Source organism: Suncus etruscus, chromosome 7, assembly GCF_024139225.1.
Source record: "Suncus etruscus isolate mSunEtr1 chromosome 7, mSunEtr1.pri.cur, whole genome shotgun sequence".
NCBI lineage: Eukaryota > Metazoa > Chordata > Mammalia > Eulipotyphla > Soricidae > Suncus > Suncus etruscus.
Window position 1 is genome coordinate 119,374,413 of NC_064854.1, and position 22,077 is coordinate 119,396,489.

The 22,077-nt window shown below is 46.2% G+C and overlaps 1 protein-coding gene across 1 annotated transcript in view; it reads right to left on the reverse strand.

Moving 5' to 3' along the window:
• FYCO1 (FYVE and coiled-coil domain autophagy adaptor 1) overlaps positions 1–22,077 on the reverse strand; it is an 84,766-nt gene that overhangs the window by 39,020 nt on the left and 23,669 nt on the right. The window contains exons 6-14 of the mRNA XM_049777297.1: positions 21,652–21,795; positions 18,902–18,989; positions 13,216–15,603; positions 12,178–12,270; positions 11,418–11,536; positions 9,081–9,248; positions 6,327–6,476; positions 5,653–5,861; positions 1,356–1,488 (exon numbers count right to left, since the gene is read on the reverse strand). Coding sequence (XP_049633254.1) covers positions 1,356–1,488; positions 5,653–5,861; positions 6,327–6,476; positions 9,081–9,248; positions 11,418–11,536; positions 12,178–12,270; positions 13,216–15,603; positions 18,902–18,989; positions 21,652–21,795 — 3,492 coding nt within the window. The remainder of the gene's footprint in view (positions 1–1,355; positions 1,489–5,652; positions 5,862–6,326; positions 6,477–9,080; positions 9,249–11,417; positions 11,537–12,177; positions 12,271–13,215; positions 15,604–18,901; positions 18,990–21,651; positions 21,796–22,077) is intronic.

The following is a 22,077-nucleotide window of genomic DNA, read 5'->3' on the forward strand; positions in this document are numbered from 1 at the left end:
ATTAGGGGCTAAGAAACAGAGCAAGTCTTTGGTGAGAGAAAGTTGATACTTTCTCATGGATTCCAAGGTGTCAATGCCTGACATCTTAGTAGGAAGGTACTTTCCATGGTTATTTCATGTTTTTAGAAATTAGCCCCCACAAAACTCTACTCACTATGCCTGCTAGAAAATACACCCCAGCCCAATCCCCCCAAAATGAGAGGTCAGCAGATAATGAGCACTGCAGTTGATGCTATCATTGCACAGTCCCAGGGAGGATCAGCAGATCTGAACCACTGACTGGGGATCATAAGATAGTGGGGATGAGCAAGTTGCAGGCGGGTAGAGGGGAAGTTCCTGCAGGACATGGGGTAACCGACTCATATGGACTTTGATTGCTTTTAGAATGTGGGGACTCCAGAGGTGTTGAGACAGAAAGAGGCATTTATGAAGAGCACAGATTCACCCAAGCAACTGAACCTAAATCCAGCTTTCCTTTCTCATGGCACCATTACCAAGTCTGATTACTGGTTCCACAAGATAAATGTGCTTTTTGTTTATTCATTTATTTTTGGGTTGGGTGGGGGGCACATCTGGCTGGGTCAGAGCACAAGGGTGGCTCAGCACTTGGGATCACTGTTGAAGGGCTCTGGACTCTATGTGGTGCTGGGGTTCAAACCAGATCTACCATGTGCAAGGCAAGTACCTTAACACGTTTATTATCTCTTTGTCCCCGGAATGTGGTATTTTTCCAAAGTGGCAAATTGCTCTGTATGGCCATGGGAAACACATCTAAGGGGTTCTTAAGTGTTGAACTGTGGTCTCTCAGATATCTAGGTTGAACTTTAATCTCCACCACACCTCAGAATGTGACTGTATTTGTATATACAACCCATGAAAAAGCAAGAGCTTAAAAATGAAGCCAATCCGATATCAGAGGAAGCACATACTGAGGGATGAATAAGAGAGGAGAATAAGAAAGCTGCATTTGTGACCCAGGAAAGAGATCTCTCTAGACCCCAAACGTGCTGGTACTTTGGTCTTTAGCTTTCCAGACTCTGTCATTGAGAGAAACCTGGGGTGTTCTGTGATGATGCTTCTAAATAGATTAAGACAGTTGCCCAAGCCTAGGGAAGTCCTAATAGAGATGCTGAAAACAAAGAGGCCAACTTTCAGGTCTCAGAACTCTCTGACAAACCTGGACACTGACTATTTCCCTTTTCCTGGTGTTCTTCAATGACCAGCCCACCCCCCAAATACTGGTGTAAGGCCCCTTTCTTTAAGCAAAGAAACTCAAATCTAACTTTTCTGTGCACTGAAATCAAGGCATGAGGGCCAGGGCTTGCTGAATACCGGCTAGTGTGATTTCTACTCACTGTTCCATCATATTCCGGTCAAGAGATTCAGTCTCAGTGGGTGTTTCAGGCAGGGAAGAGCCAGACTCCTGTATCTGACACAGTTCCTCATCTGTGATGATGTCAAACACGGCATCGTCTGGGACCCTGCAGTCTGGGTTTACGTGTTGGTCACAGAGGCAGGTGAGGAGAGAGAGAGAGAGAAGCAAAGTGACAAGTAAGCACATGGTTGGAATTGGAGGCATATGAGGGGAGAAGAGGGAAGGCATCTAATGTAGGACACCTCTAGGTCACAGCTGCTCTGTGCTGGTGAGAAAAATGGCTCTGGGGACAATCTAGAAAGCTGAGAAGGGAACTATAGGTAAAACATTTGGGAGATAATTTTAAGTCCCTTAGTCAGAGCAGAGAGAACTTTCAACCTCTGACATAGTCCCTGATATCCCTTATTTAGAAGGAAAAGGCTCTACTAAAACCTTACTTACTAGGCAAAAACCTACAGGAAAGGAAATACTTTTACAACACTGAATCCTTGCTCTGTGGGACACAGGTTCTACCTACTCCTGCTCTGAATACAGGGGTCTGTCTGCCATGCAATTCCCCCTTTCACTGTGGGGTGGAAAAATGGTTCCTCAGCTTAAGGAGTCACAGCGCGCAATGTGCTTTTGACTGGGACTGCGTGTCCAACACTGCAGTTGGAAGGATGCAGTAGGACACTCCACGCCAGTCACCTAACTACAGACACTCACTTGAGTGTGTCATGGAAAATGTGATCTCACCTCTCTGGTATGTGGTTGGGATAGTGAGAAGAGGAGAGAGGAAGACAGAAAGAAAGAAGCAGGTCAATAGGAAATGACAGAAACCAAAACAAGTAACCTCAGAGCCATCACATTGTGGCATGGTATCACCGTGTAGTCACTGATTGCCATCAGTGTGAGGCAGGGCAAGGGACTCTCAGGCTAATTAATCTTGTCTGTAGTCTGAAGGGTTTGGGACACAAGCTAAGAAGGGGGAGCTGGAACTGGTCTCCTCCTACAGACAGTCACCCTCTTGTATATACCTCAGAAGTCTGTCAGAGGGAAGAGAAAATGGGCAACAGGGATTCAAAATGATGTCCATAGAGGAAAATGGAAATTACTAAAAGAAGTTCTAAATAAGAAGAGAATCATAGCATATTCAAGGGCCGGAAAATCCGATTATATTAAGATGTCAACTCTCCCAAAACTGGTCTGGAGAGTCAATTCAATTCCAAACAATATTTCATTAGGATTATTTGTGTTTTGGTTTGCAGGGTCAAGGATCAAAGCTAGGACCTCATACATGTGGGGTGTCTATTCAACTACTGAGCCACATTTCCAGCCCTCACTAGGATTTCTCTTTCAGAAATTGGAGAGCTGATTCTAAAAGTTCCACACAGATGCAAGAAAAATTGCAAGCTCTGCAATTGAAAAAATAAGAGTAGAAGAACCTATTCTATCTGATTTCAAGACTCAGTAAACTATTGTGAACACAGCAGTATTGATATTTGTAAAAAGAAATAGCACACATATAAATGAACAGAATAGGAAGTCCAGTCATATAAAGGCAATTTTTTTCTTCAGTGCAGTGATCAGGGGACCATACAATGCTTGGGATAAACCTGGAGATTCCACATGCAAAAAAATTTACATATGCCACAGCCCTTTGAGTCCTTTGAGTCATTTCTGCAGCTGGTTTTTGTGTCTATTTGTTTGGGGTTCATAGCTGGTAGTGCTTGGAAGCTATTCCTGACTCTATATTGGGGATTACTCTAGGTCGTGCTCAGAGGACTCTGTAGTATTAGGGATCAAAATAGAGCCCCCACCCCAGATTCAATGTCACTATGTACCTAAAACATTACTGTGAAAGACTTATAATCCACTTTGGTCAAAATAAAAATTATTTAATTAAAAAAAGAAAAAAATTAAATTAATAAAGAATACATTATTTTAGTTTAAAAATAAAAACAGAGCCCCCTGCATGAAAAACCAGAGACATGCTTTACTTGTACTCAATCTGCTGAGATATGTCTCTGGTTCCTCTGCAATTTAGTTTTGACAAAGATGTTAAAGCAAGTTTATAGGAAAGGAAAAGACGTTAAACCAATGTTACTATAATAATTGAAAATACCATTTTTAAAAAATCTTTAAATTTCTACTCAGAGGGTTCAACTCATATAAAAATTACATTAAAATAGATCACAGATCTAAAGATACAACTTAATACTCATAAAATTTCTAAAAGAACATAAGAGATCTTTGAGTGACTGGGTTAAACCAAGACAGCTATAAAGTAAAAACAGTTGATTTATAAAGAAAAAACTAGGAGTTATTAAAAAATAGGAATACTTGAAGCAATTAAATGTGCAAGCTAGGGGCCGGTGAGGTGGCGCTAGAGGTAAGGTGTCTGCCTTGCAAGCGCTAGCCAAGGATCAGGACCGCGGTTCGATCCCCCGGCGTCCCATATGGTCCCCCAAGCCAGGAGCGACTTCTGAGCGCATAGCCAGGAGTAACCCCTGAGCATCACCAAGTGTGGCCCAAAAACCAAAAAAAAAAAAAAAAAAATGTGCAAGCTATACCTAATCTAGTTTGTCCCAAGTTTAAGAAAATAAACCTGACATACAGGACTTTGTAAAAATTATAAAATTTTGGGGCCGGGCGGTGGCGCTAGAGGTAAGGTGCCTGCCTTGCCTGCGCTAGCCTTGGACGGACCGAGGTTCGATCCCCCGGCATCCCATATGGTCCCCCAAGCCAGGAGTGACTTCTGAGCTCATAGCCAGGAGTAACCCCTGAGCGTCACCGGGTGTGGCCCAAAAACCAAAAAAAAAAAAAAAAAAAAAAAAAAAAAAAAAAAAAAAAAAATTATAAAATTTTGGGGCCAGAGAAATAGCACAGCGGTAGAGTGTTTGCCTTGAATGCATTTGCCTTGGGATGGACCAGTGTTTGAATCCCGGCATTCCATATGGTCCCGTGAGCCTTCTAGGAGCAATTTTTGAGTGCAGATCCAGGAGTAACCCTTGAGTGCCACCGGATGTGACCCAAAAACATACATATAAAATTTTGTTCTTTGAAAGAAAAACTTACAGTTTAGGAGATTTATAAAATATACATGTAAAACAAAACAAAACCCCTATGTCAGAACTTATAAGGAAGTCAATATAGAATTCAATACTGAAAAAGTATTGAATGGACAAAAGGTCAGTAAAAGAACAAATGGACAAAAAAAGGCCAGTAAAATATATACTCATACACTCCAGCAGTGCTCATACTTGAAGTAAATTATGGGCCTGCCAACATCCCACAATGACCTAGATAAAATAAAGAAGAAAGAAGAGCATTCTGAAGGCTGGCTGACCTGGACTCAGGAAAGACCCAACAAGTGATAAGCTACAGAGGAACTGATTCTGGGCCCGGAGAGATAGCACAGCGTTGTTTGCCTTGCAAGCAGCCGACCCAGGACCAAAGGTGGTTGGTTCGAATCCCGGTGTCCCATATGGTCCCCCGTGCCTGCCAGGAGCTATTTCTGAGCAGACAGCCAGGAGTAACCCCTGAGCACTGCCGGGTGTGGCCCAAAAACCAAAAAAAAAAAACAAAAAAAAAAACAGAGGAACTGATTCTGGAATGAAGATGAGATTTACTTGTGCCCATGTCATTCCAGTTCTATCTTGTGCCAGAGATCCACAGCCAGTCCCAGAGAGGTTAGCCTGGGCCAGCCTAAGAGACTGTGCTCAGAGGAAAAGCAGCAAGAATTCATCCTGCTTCCGTTTAGTGGGTTAAAGGAGGCAAAGGAGGAAACAACCACTGGCCACTCAGAGAATGTGATCAACAGAGAGAGTACAGAATCCTTAGTCACCTGGGGGAGGCTTGGATATGGGGGTCAAAGTGCTGGGGACAGTGTTTTTTCCTGAAGTGTGAGCTGCACTGGTGACAAGTAAGGGAAGAGGTACAGACAGATCTCAAGGCTCAAGAGAGTTCAATGGCTGGATGCATGCTTTGCAGGCAGGATCCTCAAGTCTGATTCCTCTCATGACAAGGGCCCCTAAGGACTGAGTCAGAAGAAGCAACTGAACAACACTGAGTGTGGTGGCCCAAAAACCTAAAAGATACAGGTCTTAAATCTAAGTAACTGAATCATAGCAAGTAAAAGTGATTTTCTTTTCAATTCTCTTTCCATCCTAATCACATCAAAAAGAAAGTCCCAAATTGGTTTTAGTACCTTTTTAATGCCTAAGTTTGGAAAACATCAAAGTTATCTTAGCTGCTAGGGGCGGTGGTGGCACCCTGGGATGGAGCAGGAGCCTAACCTTGGTCTCCCCCTGGAAGGCTAGTTTGGACCGGCGATGACATAGAGCTAGGCTCTCCCAGGCTTGTGCTCGAGCCACTGCTGTTGGGAGAGCTGAGCCCTTCGCTGAACTTCTGGAAGCAGGCTCGGCAGCAGCGTTCCTTCTTCCCATTTGGCTTGGTCAGGACGTAGTTGTTGCAGCAGTAGTAACAGAAGCAGCGGCCACATATCCTAGGGAGGAGAGCAGCACAGGTTGGTGAGGACCATATCCTGGGTGCCTCGTGGGCTTGTTTGGTCCCAAAACTGGGCTCTGTGTGGGTAATGGATGCTATGGATGCTATACGACTCGCCTCCTACCAGGCCCACTCCACAGATTCCAAAGAAATGGAATTTCTGACCTGGGCAGATAATTCCGCATCTGCTCAACCCTCTAGGAGAGCCATGCATGCTGGCCTTCCTCTGTGCCTGGTGAGGGCTTGCTCTCTTCTGCTCCTCCTGTAAAGCCATGGCCCCTGTTTTCCTAGTTCCAACATTGCCCTTTTCCTCTGGCTTTACTTCTCTTCCCTACAGGGGTCCCATACAATGGAAAGGTAGCACCCTCTTCCCAGCCAGTCAAGCAGCTAGGGTCCATCAGGGTCCCTGGTGCCGAGCCACTGGCTCAAGCTCAGGGTGCCAGGGTGCATGCTGTCTACTGACCTGCAGTGGTGCCTCCGCACCATCCAGCTGAACTCCCGCTTACAGTCCAAGCAGTGGTTCAGCTCTGCTTCCCCAAGTTCCTTCTCCTCAGCATTGAGCTTCTGCTGGAATTCTAAGGCATCTGACTTTTGCCACAGAGCATCCTTGTCCCTGTGACCAAAGAAGAGAAGAATCTATGAAAACAATAGAACTATCACTGACTCTTTATAAAAAAACTGATTCCAAATTCCCTAAGACAAAGAAGAAAAAAAATCATTTTGATTATTGGAAATACAAACTAGACTTTGTAGAAAATGAGATTAAACTCAGATCAGGGGCTACTGGCCCAATCAGCCACTGAGCGCTCCAAATCAAATACTTCTTTCTCTCCTTCCTCCATGCAAAACTTGGCAGGCTTGGTTGGTGTGAGTAGGACCCGATCATTCCCGAAGCAGGCCTACACCCTATTGGCTCTGACTCCAGGAGACTAGGCACTTGCCAACTCTGGAAAGTGTGAAAACCTGGTGTTCCCCTCATATACTTTTGGGAAGGCGGGCCCAAGATTTTTGCCTAAAGTCACAAATGCTAGTTCCAAACTAGCAAGTCAATGATATGTAGACACAATTTTAACTTTAAAAACTAGTTCTAATTTAACATCCCAGTTCTAAACTAATTCTCCAGTGAAATTTGGAGATACTGACACTTGTTTATCTCTGGCTGCTAACAGCAAAAGAAAAGGGTTAATCAGATTTTAGGAAGGTAGGTCAGAGTACAAAAAGAGCTCGTCAGATCTTATGTGGTTCTGAAAGGAAAGACTCCCGACCATACTTAAACTGTTTTCTATTAATAAGGCTGAAAGTTATTTAATCTATCATTATAAAAAATATCATCTACTAATGAGGAAATATATAAGATTGGGGAGAACCTATTTCATGACTTCACAGATATGGGGTATGTAATCATCAAAATCTCCCCTAACGCAAACTCTACCAGATGAATGACCTGGTTTCATCAAAAGTAAATTGCAACAAGGGAGAGAAAGAGAGAGAGAGAGAGAGAGAGAGAGAGAGAGAGAGAGAGAGAGAGACAGAGACAGAGACAGAGACAGAGGACGAGAGACAGAGAGACAGAGAATGATAGAAAGAGTTAGAGAACAAATCACCATGAAATGTTCAAATATAATTTAGATTATAACTAGAAAATATCAACAAAGCAAATTGGAAAATTTAAAACTAGATAGATTATATGGGGCTGGCACTATAGTGCAGCAGTAGGGCATTTTGCCTTGCATGTGACTGACCCAGGACAGACCCGAGTTTGATCCCCTGGTCCCATATGGTCCCGCAAGCCAGGAGCAATTTCTGAGCACATAACCAGAAGTAATCCCAAGCATCACCAGGTGTGGCCCCAAAACAAACGAACAAACAAAAACTTAGATAGATTATAATACTAAGAATTAGTTCATCTTAATGCATGGTCATGGATGATACTGCAATTATTTAAAACGTAGAGTCTGTTTTTGAAAAGTACATACTGAAATGTCTGAGGATTAAATGATACTATGACTGAACTATGCCTTAAAATAAACTAGAGTTGGGGGAAGGGCAAGGGAAAATGGAATAAAACAAAACTGGCCATGAGTTGAATTCTGTAAAGACCGGGAAGCAGGTATACAAGAGTACACCATGTTAGATTAGTTTCTATATTTGATAATTTTTATAAGCTCAAGATAAAGAACTTTTGGTATGGCTTCTCAATGTGGAGAATTCTAGAACAATTTCACGTAAAGCTCCAGGTGTCTATTTTCACTTAAGACAGCAACCTGATGGGGCTGGAGCGGTGGTGCTAGAGGTAAGGCATCTGCCTTGCAAGCGCTAGCCTAGGACGGACTGTGATTCGATCCCCTGGTGTCTCAGATGAGCCCCAAGCCAGGAGTGATTTCTGAGTGCATAGCTAGGAGTAACTACCGAGTGTCACTGGGTGTGGCCCCAAAACAAAAAAACAAGGACAAAAAAAAAAGAAGGCAACCTGGCCACTGTGCTCAGTGCTGATGCAGCAGCATCTGGTAGAAGACAAGCATGCAGTGGGATGAGCACCTTCGGCCTCCAGCTCCCTGACACACCTCACTGATCCAATCTACAGGTTTACAGCTGCTGTTGGCTCCCTGAAGGCACTGAAGTTTGGGACTACTTAGACTGGGGGAAGTGGGGGTGCAAAAGGGGAAAGGAAGTTAGGAAAGTAACAACAGGTATTTGGGGGAAATTCCAGAAAATATTAAAATGTATTGTCCTTCTTGTGGCTAAGTACACAGAGAGTTTGAAAATAATTTGTCACACTATGAAGCCACAGAACAGCCACACTCCAATGGAAAGAGTGAGACTCACTCTTAGGTCACTCGAGATGGAATAGGTCTAGTACATGTGTGTGTATCCTAAACAACAGAACACAGGTAGAGGGGCCCGCTTCCCTCGAGGCTTCTTTTTTTGGTTTTTGGGCATCACACAATGACGCTTACGGGTTACTCCTGGCTATGTGCTCAGAAATCACTACTGGCTTGGGGGACCATATGGGACACCGGGGGATCAAACCACGATCCGTCCTAGGTTAGTGTGTGTAAGGCAAATGCCCTACTGCCTGCGCCACTGCTCTGGCCCCTCCCTTCAGGCATTTATTATTATTTTTTTAATTTCCTAGAATAGCTGCATTTCTTCTAAGAAAAAAAAAAAAAACAGACTTGGTGAAAGCCTTTGCCCTCTAGTCTGACCCAACACTCACCTGAGCAGCTCTATCAGGCGTTCTTCCAGATACTTCTTGGTTCTATTCAGGTCATCCAGGTCAGCAAGCAGCTTCCGGTCATTTTCCTCCCTGTTTGTCACTTCCTCGCAGAGTTTGTCATAATACTCTTGGCTTTTGGTTTGGGCTTTTTCAAGTTCCTCCTGTGTCCTGGTGGAAGCATGGTCAAGTTTTGCTGCTCACTCATAATGTCCAGCTGTCCATGTACCCACCCAGGGGTGGGTTCTCCAACAAACACAGAAACTCTTCACACTCACTCAACCACAAACACACACCCCAGACCAGGGTTATTCCAGGAGCACCAAATGACATTAGGCTGGGTGAGCAAATGTCGGCACTGTTTGGTTTTGAAGCAGAGACTGAAGTAGTTCAGGGAGCCCATGGGGAAAGATGCGCACACACAACTCATGATATGGGACTTTGCATGAAGATGGGGGGAGTCAAAACGGAAAAGGCAGGGACTGCTTTCTGGAGGAATCACACTGTCCTCTGGGGTGCTGTGGGATTCAGGTGTGTGGGGCACAGCATAGGGTGCTCTGTCTGTACAGAGGTGCTCTATCTGACAGAGCTAAAGCTGCAGTAATTCAATCCAGGTGCTGTGGAGTCTCTTCACTTACAGCACATGGACTATTGCCTTCCTACCCTTGCCTACTCAACCCTTAGCTCACCGATGCCCTGCAGAGGTCCCAAGATGCTCTGTGCATTTTGCAGGATGTTTACAAAAAAAAAGGTGCTAAAGATTAGAGAGCTCTAAAGAGACTAACTGCTCTAAAAGCACACACAGGCATAACCAGAGTCCAATCCTGGTCAGATGAAGTGAGGAGTTAAAAGAATTGCTTTAAGAAATCTAACAGTTGCTGTTTTAGTTTTTTGAAGCTTTTATTTACTTATTTTGACTTTGGGGTTATAGTTGGCAATGCTCAGGAATTCTTTCATGCTCTATGCTCAGCGATTACTCCTGGTAGGGCTCTGGGAACCATATCTAGAGATTGAACCCAGGTCAGTTATTTGCAAGGCAAGTACCTTATCCTCTGTACTATCTTTCAGTCCCTAATCTGTAGCATTAAAAAAAAAAATAAACAAATCACCATCATCAGCTTATCTTGTCTTTAAGTTGTCCTGTGAAGACAATTTGCCATATGCAGTTGGAGCTCTATAGGATTAGAATTTTGAAAATATCAGATGAAAAAAAGTGGATGGATATCCAAATTATTTTATCTCCAACTTCCATGGTGTCTCCAACCAGCTGGGGGCAGCATGCAACAGTTCAGTTCCAGTCTCCTCTCTTCCCCTACACCCTGATAGGACTAACTTGGCTCCATCCACAGGGCCATCAGCTCAGGCTTACACTCTAGGTGGGTCCAAATCGAAAGAGACGGTAAGGCTTGTGGATGCCTTGGGGCTGGTCAGACTTAAAGGTGAAAGGCTCAAGGGCCAGAGAGAGTGGTAGGGTATTTGCCTTGCATGTGCCCAACCCAGGATGGACCTGGGTTTCATTCCTGGCATCCCATATGTCCCCTTAGCCTGCCCAGGAGCACAGAGCCAGGAATAATCCCTGAGCGTCCCGGATGTGGCCCAAAAACTCAAAAACGGTAAAAGAATCAAGATGAAAGGGTCAGAGCTTGATGGACTCTCTCTCTCTCTCTCTCTCTCTCTCTCTCTCTCTCTCTCTCTCTCGTTTTCTCTCTCTCACTCTCTCTCTCTCACCAGTCCCCCACAAAATAAAATAAAAACTATCTCTCTCTATATTTTATAAGAAACTGTTGAGAAAAACACACAGGAGACAAACAGGCTGGGTTCCCACCCCACAACCCAGAAGACCTGACTCTTGGGCAGTGACTTAGCTTTATTGGGCCTCCCTTTCCTCAACTGCACAATGGGAATAAATAATAGTACTAGCTTCCTAGAACTGCAGGAAGGATTACCTGGGCAAAGAGCTGTAACAAGATTAAAGCAGTGCCTGCCTCCCCTGTGCCCCCCCCCACTTCAGAACTATCTAAATGTTTACTACTATTTTAACAAACATTACGACAGTCCCCTTTCCATTCTGTGCTGAGTTTTGCAAAGCAAGTAGTGAGTAAACTGTAAAATGCCCTCCGGAGATAAGAAGGTTGTGCAGTGGTCGATAGGGTGGCAATGGGCCTGGTGCCAGACTCTCTGGTGTCTGCTTCTGACACGCAGCACCTTCTAAGGCTGTGGCTTTTCTTGCAAAAGGAAATTTCGAGCCTGGTATGAGTGTCTGACTTTCTAAATGACTTTCTGCAGGAACAAGTGCCTTCCCCGCTGACCGCACCACCGCAGAGGGGGTATGGAACCCACCTGCCCAGGTTTTCTCGCAGCGCAGCCTCTTCCTCCTTCTTCTTCAGCATATCGGCCTGGCTCTCTGCAAGGCGGCTGCTTGCACAGCTCAGCTGCTCTCCCAAATCTGCCTGGGTAGCCTGGCACAGAGAGGCTCTGCTTGCAGAAGCCCATGCAAAGTTGCCATGGGGGACTGCAGTGCCCTCCTCCAACCCAGTGGTCCAGGTTCTAATTGAATGGACCTTTGGATTTAAGGTCTACTTGGGAGGGTGACACGCCTCTCTCACGGTGGCCCTTTAACTGCAATTGGTGATGGTGGTTGGAGGGGAAGGCAGGATCAGGATCTCTGGGACAGGGGGTGAAGATGGGGCAACAGGGAACAGAATTCATTTGGAAGAGTCCCTGCCCTCAACACGGGGTCTTGGCATCACCCCTGCACCTGTGCAAGGCAGAATCAGCAATGAGCAATGCCTACAGAGGGCTCCAAAGGACAGCATGTTTCTTTGCCAGTAGTCACTGGGATGGGTGAGAAACACAACTGGCAGCTGGGCATCCAACAGGAGTGGTGGGAAGGGGACGGGACATGACCCCAAGGGATCTCAAAGGTATGTGACGACAGCTGCAGCTTGGGAGTGGACCGTTCCTTGGGAGTCCTCTGAGGTAGTGCAGGGAAATGGAACCAGATCCTGCTTTTACAGAATGGCCCCTTCTTCCCCTTCGGGGTCAGCTGCTAGCCAAGGCTCACAGGCAGGCTCTTCCCAAGTGCCCAGGCAGTCCCTACCTTCAGCTTCCCCACAGCTTCCTCGGCAGCCTGTAGCTTCTGACTTTGTATCTCCAGCTGGTCCCGGAGGCTCCTGCATTCTTCATTCGCTGTCTGGGAAGGATGAGAAGTGATTGTAGAAGCAGTCATTGTTCTGAGGCTCCTCTGGCTCCATCCACCCAGGCAGTAAAAATAAACCCTTTTTTTACCAACCCCAAACTCCAAAACTCCATAGGCTTTGGACTTCAGTGGTAACAAATCCCTTTCAAGCTTACTAAGAGACTTAGTTCAAATCGCAAGCTTTGCATTCAAATTCTGCAAAATGTGTCCTTTGGGCCACATGGAGTGATATGAGAAGGGAGGACTCCTCCAAGGCTCATCTGAGGAGGGGTAAGGAGTGGCATAATGCAAACACAGCCAGGGTCCATCACTGAAAGCCAAAGCCCAGACAACTGCCCTGTCCTCACTCCCTTGCCATGGAGCCTTCTCCTTGGCATGCAGAAACCCATTCTCCCAAGTTCATGTATCCCAGGGTTTTGTGAAAAGGAACCATGTATGCTCCACATGTGGCACCTAGTCTCAGGCCAGCACCTGAAGGATCAGAGGGGCCAGAAACCCAGACTGAGGCAGGTCAGATACCTGAGCAGAGGTTTCAATTAAAAAAATATGCCAAGCTATATACTAGATGTTTAATGTGCACCTGCCATTCCAGGGCCCGCTGTGTGCGCTGCAGAGTGGGGGGAAGGCACAGGCTTTCCAACCATTGGATATCCTGGAGGAAGCCCCCAAAACTGAGCCTGACACATGCGGCTCTCTAGCTTCAAACATTCTATGCAGAACGAGTTGTGCGCAATGACTTCAAGTGTGGACTTTGGGACTGAGGCCCAAGATGCTGTGCATAAGGAGAGCAGGAGGGAACCTCACTCAACTGGGACAACGCCCCCCCCCCCCAGTGAGATGTCACCCGGACAAAAGGACACCCTTCCCTCATGTGCCCCAGACACTTCCTCCCCACCTCCAAGAACCAGGTGGAGTCCAAAAGCACAAAGCTAGAGTTACCTTCAGTTTGCTTTGAGAGTCCATGATCTCAGTGCTCATTTGGAACTTGAGAGTGTCATGCTCCTGGCGCGAGGTCTCCTGGAGGCTCTGAACCTGCTGCTCAGCCTGGGCCAGCTGTGCCTGCAGGCCTGGCAGCAGGCTGGCAGCTTCCTTGGCCGCCTTCAGCTCCTCCTGCAAGCTCTCCTTCTCCTGCTGCAGGCCTGCCACTTGGTGTTCCAGGACCTCGTGTTTCTTTGAGGCTGTCTCTTTGGTGTCCTGAAGCTCTTGGATGGTGCAAGCCAGGGTCCTCTCCACCCGCTCCTTCTCTGCAGTCAGTGCACAGACCTGGACACCCAACTCGGCCGTGTCAGTGTTGGCACGATGCAGTTGCTCCTGCAGTTCGGCATGCTCCACCTCAGCTTCCTGGGAACTGCATTTTGCCTGTGCCAGCAGTTCTTGTAGGGCCTGCAGATCTTCATCCCTCTGTTGAGCTGCGTTGGCCCTTTCCTCTTGCAAGGTTCCTTCCCGCTCTGAGCACTGCAGAAGCTCCTGGACGTGTGCTCTGTTGAGAGCTTCATTCTGCTCCTTCAGCTGCTGCACCAGGGCCTTGTGCTCCCCCAGCGTCTCCTCGGCCACACTCAGCTGGCTCTGCACCTTCTCCTGGTCCTCTAAGGCTGCCTGGAGTCTGGCCTGAAGGTCCACTACCTTGGCCTCTAGTCGCTGCGCCTCTCCCTGATGGACCTCTACCTGCGTCTGAGCAAGAACCAGTTGCGCAGTGAGCTCGCGGGAGGCGCTGTCCTGGGGTGGGTTGAGTCCCTGCTGGCTGTTTTCTGCTCTGAGGGGCTCAAGCATCTGGGGTTGCTGCTGGCCCATGAGAGCCTGGAGCTTCTCTGCCTGGGCCTCTGCGAGTCGCTGGCTGGCCTCCACCTGCTCCCGCAGTTGCTGGCATTCGGCCTCCTTGCTCTGCAGGGCCGCCTCCTTCTCTGCCACACGGGTCTTCATGGTCTCCTTGGCCTTCTTCACAGCGAGGAGACTGGCTTCCATGTGGTCACCCATGTGCCGGATGCTGGCCTGCTCGGCCTCCAGAGAGGCCACGGAGTCCTGGAGAGAGGCCTCCCGCTTCTGGAGGGCCTGGTAGTCTGTCTGGAGGGCCTGCAGCTTGCCTTCCAGGGCCTGGTTGCGACTCACCAAATTCTGCAGCTCCTTCTCCAACTCTTGGTTGGCCTGCTGGAGTCTCTTCTCCTCATGGTGGCTCTCGGTTGTCTTTGTGTTGTCTATCTGTCCGTCCTTCGGGCCTCTCTGCTCCTCCTCCTCCTCCAGTTGAGTGATCTGGGTGATGGCAGAGTTTTGGGGCCCCAGAGGCTCACTCTGGTTGGAGAGCTGCTCCAGCATCCCCACCTTCTGGGCCAGGCGGTCTCTGTCCTGGATGAGGAGCTTCTTCTGCTCTTCCAAGTCACTCACATGCTGGCTCACCTGGGCCAGCTGCGCCTCCAGCAGGGGAAGCTGCCGAGTGAGGGAACGGGTCTCTTGTTCCAGCAGCGCCTTGTCCTCCTGCAGTCCCTGCTCCTCCCGCTTCACCTCCAGCAGCTCTCCCTGCAGGGAGAGGACCCGGCTGAAAGACTCCTGGAGATCTGTTTGGAGCTGGGCCACCTGCTTTCTCTTCTCGAGTAGCTCGTCCAGGAATGGCTCCATCTCTATCATCTGGTCTTCCAGGCTGACCCGGGCCTCCTCCTTCTGCTGCACCTCTTTGAGCAGTTGCTCCAGGCGGGCACTCTGCTGCCTCCTGAGCTCCTGCATTTCAGCTTTTTCCCCTTCGAGGGCCTGGAGCTTCTCCTCGAGTCCCAGGGCCACATTGCTGGAGGCGAGCTCCGGCTGTGGCTGTCCCTTTGGCTCCAAGGCCAGGTCCACTTTGTGTTCAGCTCCACCTGGCTGGCTGTGGATGCTGGCCAGATGTTGGTTCTTCCTGTCCAGTGAGTCCCAGGTGGCCTCAAGGTCCCGAGCCAGGGGCTGCAGCAGGGCCTCCATCCGCTGCAGGACTGAATCATAATCCTCCTTCTTGGCTGCGCCTAGCTCTAGAGCCTGTAAGCATGTCTGCAACTCTCGTACTGTGCTCTGTGTAGCCTGCGTAACTTCCCATTGCTTCTGGAGTTCGGCCATCACAAACGTGAGGTAAGCACTGTTCTCTGCTACCATGCAACCCCGATCCTTCTCCTCTCTCAGCTGCTCTTTCTGCAAGCTGACGGTTGTCCTCAGCTCCTGGTTCTCTCTCTCGAGCTGCTGTATTCGCTCCTGGAGCTGCTTTTCCCGCACCTCCAGCTGGTCCAGCTCCACCCGCATCTCATCAAAGCCTTCCAGAGCCTCGTTGTTGAAGCCGCTGTTCTGGTCAAAGCTTGAGGCCAGCTCTTGAGTCTGTGGAGGGAAAATAAAAAGTAAGTGTCACTGGGCTGAAGCCACCTGGCTACCTGGAAAGGAGACTTCAGTGTTTCATGGAGAGACATAAAAATAAATGCAGAAATTGGGGCCGGGCGGTGGTGCTAGAGGTAAGGTGCCTGCCTTGCCTGCGCTAGCCTTGGACGAACCGCAGTTCGATCCCCCGGCCCATATGGTCCCCCAAGCCAGGAGCAACTTCTGAGTGCATAGCCAGGAGTAATCCCTGAATGTCACTGGGAGTGGCCCAAAAACCAAAATAAATAAATAAATAAATAAAATGCAGAAATTATAAGACCTGAAAGCCAGTTTATCTAGTAACTGGATATACTCTAACCCCCGTGCTCATAACCACAGCCAAAGGAGAGAAGTAGCACATCCCAGGATGAAACACCACGAGTCCTGCAGAGACTCAGAACTTAGACTTGTCGTCCACTTTGCGTTACTGCTTTAGTGACTTCGGGGATGTTGATCTTTCTTTCATTCACGGTGTTGACCGAAACCACCTTCAACCCTGCTGACCCACTGCAACATAACCACAACATCTGAGATAATTAAATCACAAAAGAGATTAAAGATTTGTCTATTTCCTACTTTTAATACTTCTTTTTTTGTGTGGGGGGCTCACCTGGCAATGCTCAGGGGTTACTTCTGGCTCTGTACTCAGAAATTACTCCTGGCAGGTTCAGGGCACCGTATGGGATGCCTGAGATTGAACCTGGTGGGCAGCATGCAAGGCAAATGTCCTACCCACTATGCTATGGCTCTGGCCCCAATACTTTTTATCTTCATCACTTTTATCTGCTGATTAAGTGCTCTTTCCCACAAAGCAATATAGAAGTGGGACTATTTCCTTCTTTTTTTTTTTTAATCTTTTTCCGTTCTTGGTTTTTGGACTACACCTCAGGATTCTCAGGGGTTATTCCTGCCTCTGTGTTCAGGACTGACTGCTGGTGGTACTCAGGGAACTACATGGAATGCAGGGGACTGAACCCAGGTTGGCCACATGCAAGGCAAGTAACTTACCCACTGTACTATATCTCTGGGCCAAAAACATTTCCTATTTCTAACAATACTAATGCTTCTGCTAACACTTTTTTTTTGTTTGTTTGTTTGTTTGTTTTGTTTTTGGGCCATACCCGGCAGTGCTCAGGGGTTACTCCTGGCTATCTGCTCAGAAATAGCTCATGGCAGGCACAGGGGGACCATATGGGACGCCGGGATTCGAACCAACCACCTTAGGTTCTGGATCAGCTGCTTGCAAGGCAAACACTGCTGTGCTATCTCTCCGGGCCCAACACATATTTTTTTATTTTTTGGTTTATCGAGTCACACCCGTTTGATGCTCAGGGGTTACTCCTGGCTAAGCACTCAGAAATTGCTCCTGACTTGGGGGGACCGTATGGGACACCGGGATCGAACCACGTTCCTTCCTTGACTGGTACTTGCAAAGCAGACACCTTACCTCTAGCGCCACCTCACCGGCCCCAAAGGAAGACAAAAGGAAGCAATGACAGTACAGCAGTGACAGAGCCCAGACATATAGTAATTCTGTGGTTCTGTAACTGAAGCTGGAACTCATCACTTCTTTTTTTTTTTTTTTTTTTTTTGGTTTTTGGGGCCACACCCATTTGATGTTCAAGGGTTACTCCTGGCTAAGCGCTCAGAAATTGCCCCTGGCTTTGGGGGGACCATATGGGACATCAGGGGATTGAAGCGCGGTCCTTCCTTGGCTAGTGCTTGCAAGGCAGGCACCTTACCTCTAGCGCCACCTCGCAGGCCCCCACTTATTTTTTAATGAAAATAATTACTTTATTTAAGCAGCATGATTAAAAACATGTTCATAATTGGGTTTCAGCTATAAAATGCACACTCCCACCCACCAGTGCAACTTTCCTGCCACCAATGTCCCCCATTTACCTCTTCCCCCATCCCTGCCTGTCTTCGAGGCAGGCATTGTAAATCTCTATCATTGTCATGGTAGTTGCTAGTGTAGTTATTTCTCTAACTGCACTACCACTCTTTGTGATAAGCTTCATTCATATCCTGGGCTGGTCCTTTCAAAGCTCATCTCTATTGTGTTTGGGTATTATTATTAAGATGCTGTATTTTATTTTTCTTAAATCCCACAGATTAGACTATTCTGTGTTTATCTCTCTCCCTATGACTTATTTCACACATCATAATATTCTCCATAGACATCCATGTATAGGCAAAGTTTGTTATTTCATTTTTTTCCTAACAGTTGTGTAGTATTCCATTGTGTAGATGTACTACCGCTTTCTCTAGCCACTCATCTGTTGTCAGGCACCTAGGTTGTTTTCAGATTTTGGCTATTGTAAATCGCACTGCTATGAACATAGGAATGCAGAGGGCATTACTGCATTGTGGTATATCCCTAGGAGTGGTATAGCTGGATCATATGGGAGCTCAATGACCAGTTATTTAAGGAAAATCCATATTGTTTTCCAGAAAGTCTAGACTAGCTGGCATTCCTATCAGCAGTGAATGAGAGTGCCTTTCTCCCTATATCCACCCCAGCACTGGTTGCTCTTGTTCTCTGTAATGTGTGCCAGTCTCTGTGTAGTGAAATGATACCTCATTTTCATTTTGATTTGCATCTCTCTGATGATTAGTGATGTGGAGCATTTTTTTCATGTGTCTTTTGGTTATCTCTTATTTGGTTATTCTTCTTTGAGGAAAGATCTGTTAATTTCTTCTCCCCATTTTTTGATGGGGTTTGATGTCTTTTTCTTCTTAACTTCTGTCAGCACCTTGTATATCTTGGATTTTAGCCCCTTATCTGATTGCTGAGGTGTGATTAGTTTTTCCCAGTCTGTGTGTGTGACCTTTTTACCCTAGCTACTGTTTTCTTTGAAGTGCAGAAGCTTCTCAGTTTGAACCTTCTAACACTTACGAATTGCTTGCTTATGCTTGCTTATGGTACATTCAATCTTCTGCTCTACACTCACTCTACACCTACCCTACATTTTTTTACAGATGAGAAATTTGAAGCTTCATCTTCCCTGAACCATTCAGTTGTGAGGAGCAAGACGGATGTGGCTCCAGTACGTAAGCCTTTTCTTTTAGAATACTTTAAAAACTGGTATAAGAATTAAAAATTTAAAAGGTCTAGGTTCTATTTGGCTATAGGAAACCTACAGTACAGAAAATAGTGGTTGGAGGAGCAGATGTCTGAAAACAGGAAACTGAGCAACTGAGAACAAAGGCATATCGGGAATGTACTGCCATGAGGAAGATCTGGCCTTCCTGGCATTACCTGCAGGTAGCTCACCAAGCTGCTCATGCTGGAGCTTCGGCTTGGGGGTTTCCACATGTAAGCAGATGAGCCGGGGGTCACTGTCCTCCTGCAGGGCCATATAACAGAAATGCCCATATCAGAGCATATTTACACATACACACACACACACACACAAGCAGGGAGACTGCAGATGTCGCTAGGCAACTAGATGGTGTTAGAGGTAACACAGTGGTCCTCAAACTATGGCGCGGGCCACAAATTGTATTTGTATCTGTTTTGTTTCTTCATTGCAAAATAAGATATATGCAGTGTGCATAAGAATTTGTTCATAAGCTTTGTTTTTTTCTATAGTCAGGCCCTCCAATGGTCTGAGGGACAGTGAACTGGCCCCCTGTTTAAAAAGTTTGAGGACCCCTGGGTAAAGCCTCTGGAGAAAGTGTAAAAATTCACAATCCAACAAAGATCACATTTTATGTCACTCTTAAGTGTAAGGACACCTTTCCTCCTACTGCCAAAACAACTAAGTAAGTCTAACAGTATCCAATGTTTGTATATTGTTTGCCTTGAATCTTTTATGCTTGCCATGGTCTGTCAACTAGGAGAGGACCAAGTAGCCTTGAATCTGATAAATAAGGTTTACACTGTGCTCTTAGGCTCCTGGGTACCACTTAATATTATATCTCTGCAGTGTGGCTAGAAGACGCACTTCCAATTCAAGTGAGTGCAACAGTCAGTGCAGAGACAGAACATTTCCCTCACTAGAGTACATTCCAGCTGACAGCACTAGTCTAGAACATGAAGGCTTATATGACACTTCTTGTTTCAGTAGGAACAACTGTAAACTCTACGCTTCTTTTTTTTGTTTTGTTTTGTTTTGAGGCCATCCCCAGCGGCACTTGGTTTTACCACTAGCTCTGTGCTCAGAAATTACTTTAGGCAGGCTCAGGGAACCAAATGGGATGTTGGGGATTGAACCTGTGTTAGCCAATGTGCAAGGCAAATGCCCTACCCGCTGCACTCCATCATTCCCGCATCACTCCAGTGATGCCCTGGTCCTACCAATGATCTAGCATCACTCCAGTCCTGAGATAAAAGTTTTTCCATAAAAAATTTTTAAAAATTGTTAATTAGGAAACTACTCTGAAGGACAGAAGAGTACACAGAATTATTTCTGCAATTTTTCTTAAATTGTAAAGCAATTTCAAAACAAAAAACTTTTTTTTTTATTTTTGTTTTTTGTATTTTTTTCCTTTGGTTTTTGGGCCACACCCGGTGACACTCAGGGATTACTCCTGGCTATGCACTCAGAAATCGCTCCTGGCTTGGAGGACCATATGGACCATATGGGATGCAGAGGAATCGAACCACAGTCTGTCCTAAGTTAGTGCGTGCAAGGCAAACGCCCTACCAATTGCGCCACTGCTCTGGTCCCAAAACAAAAAAGGTTTTTAAATGATATATCAAGTAGATAAATATGACAGGATGTCCCTCATTACATTTTCCTGTATACAAAGTACTTCCAAATAAAAACATAAAATATTGATGTTAAGAATGCCTCATTAGGGCCCGGAGAGATAGCATACCAGTGTTTGCCTTGCAAGCAGCCGATCCAGGACCAAAGGTGGTTGGTTCAAATCCCGGTGTCCCATATGGTCCCCCGTGCCTGCCAGGAGCTATTTCTGAGCAGACAGCCAGGAGTAAGCCCTGAGCACTGCCGGGTGTGGCCCAAAAACAAAAAAAAAAGAATGCCTCATTAAAAGAAAGCAAAAGGCAAAGAATGCTGGATTTGAGTCTGATGCCTTGGTCCTACCAACGATCAGCTGTGTGTCTTTGAATAAGTCTTTCACCCTCTCTCCCTTCTCTGCCTCCCTCTTTCCTTCCCTCATTTCCTCCCACCCTTCTTCCTTCATAATTTTGGGCTGCAGTCCAATGGCAGTGGTCAGTGCTTATTCACAGCTTATTCCTGGCTTTACACTTGGAGATCACTCTTAGTGGGAGTGATCCAAATGGGGTTCCAGGAATCAAACTCAGGTTATCTGCACTCAAGACAATGCCTTATCCACTGTACTATCACTCTGGGCCCTCCCTCCACTTGCTGAGCCTCACTGAGAGTAGCATTAGGGTTGGGGGCCAGAGCGATATTACAGTGGTAGGGCGTTTGCCGTGCATACTGTTGGTGGACCCGGATTTGATCACAGGCATTCCATATGGCCTCCCAAGTCTTTCAGGAGCAATTTCTGAGCGCAGAGCCAGAAGTAACTCTTGAGTGCTGCTGGGTGTGACCCAAAAGCCAAAAAAAAAAAAGGTAGGATGGGGTCAACTTAGCATGGTTGTCTACTTTGGTAAAAGAGATGAAAATATAGCACTCTTCCTAGTTGAATGGAAGCTCTCACTTCCTCTCTCATTCTTCGAACTTCTACTAGTAATCCCAATAGGAAAAGACCTCTTGTTCATCTCTCCATATCCACAAGTACCTGAATACATTTAAACATCTTGGGTGTTTAAACATCTTGGGTGTTGTCTATGGATCATCATGGACCCATACCCATACCATGGTACATTAGGTTAGTGTAAGGCTGGAGCTTTCAACTGTCATATTAGTTATGATTCAACAAAGTCTATAAAAATTAACAGGCATAAGAGTTGTAAAGCTTTATACAAAGTACTGAGCTAGCAAAATGGCTCAGAGTCAACTGGTGTCAATCTTCAATATGATTAAAAAAAATATCTCCCCCTTGAGTTTTAAACCAAGAAAATCTTCAAGGTACCTGGCAAAGGTGGGCCAGGCAGCATCCAAATCATAGCCCCTTGATGCTAGGTCAAACTGGACTTCGTTCAGCTCATAGAGTTGGACCATAATGTCAGAGTTCATTTTAGGCTTCAGAAAGGGACTTCTTGCATAGTACCAGTCACTATAGGAAATAAAAAGGGAATAAATTATAAAAGCAATCAGATAAAAAATCAAGTTAATGAATTCTCCTAGTATGGTTCCACCTCATCAAATTAAAATTCCATTAAATCAATTAAAGACACACACAGAGATCATCTGATTTTCATAATATCTAAAACAAATGAGCCACCTTTTGACTTATTATATATTTCTCTATAACAATACAAGAAAACTTAAATCCAAATTACCTGCCAAGAAATGGCCCCTAAAGGAATTAAATACTTATTATTTTTTGAAACATAAC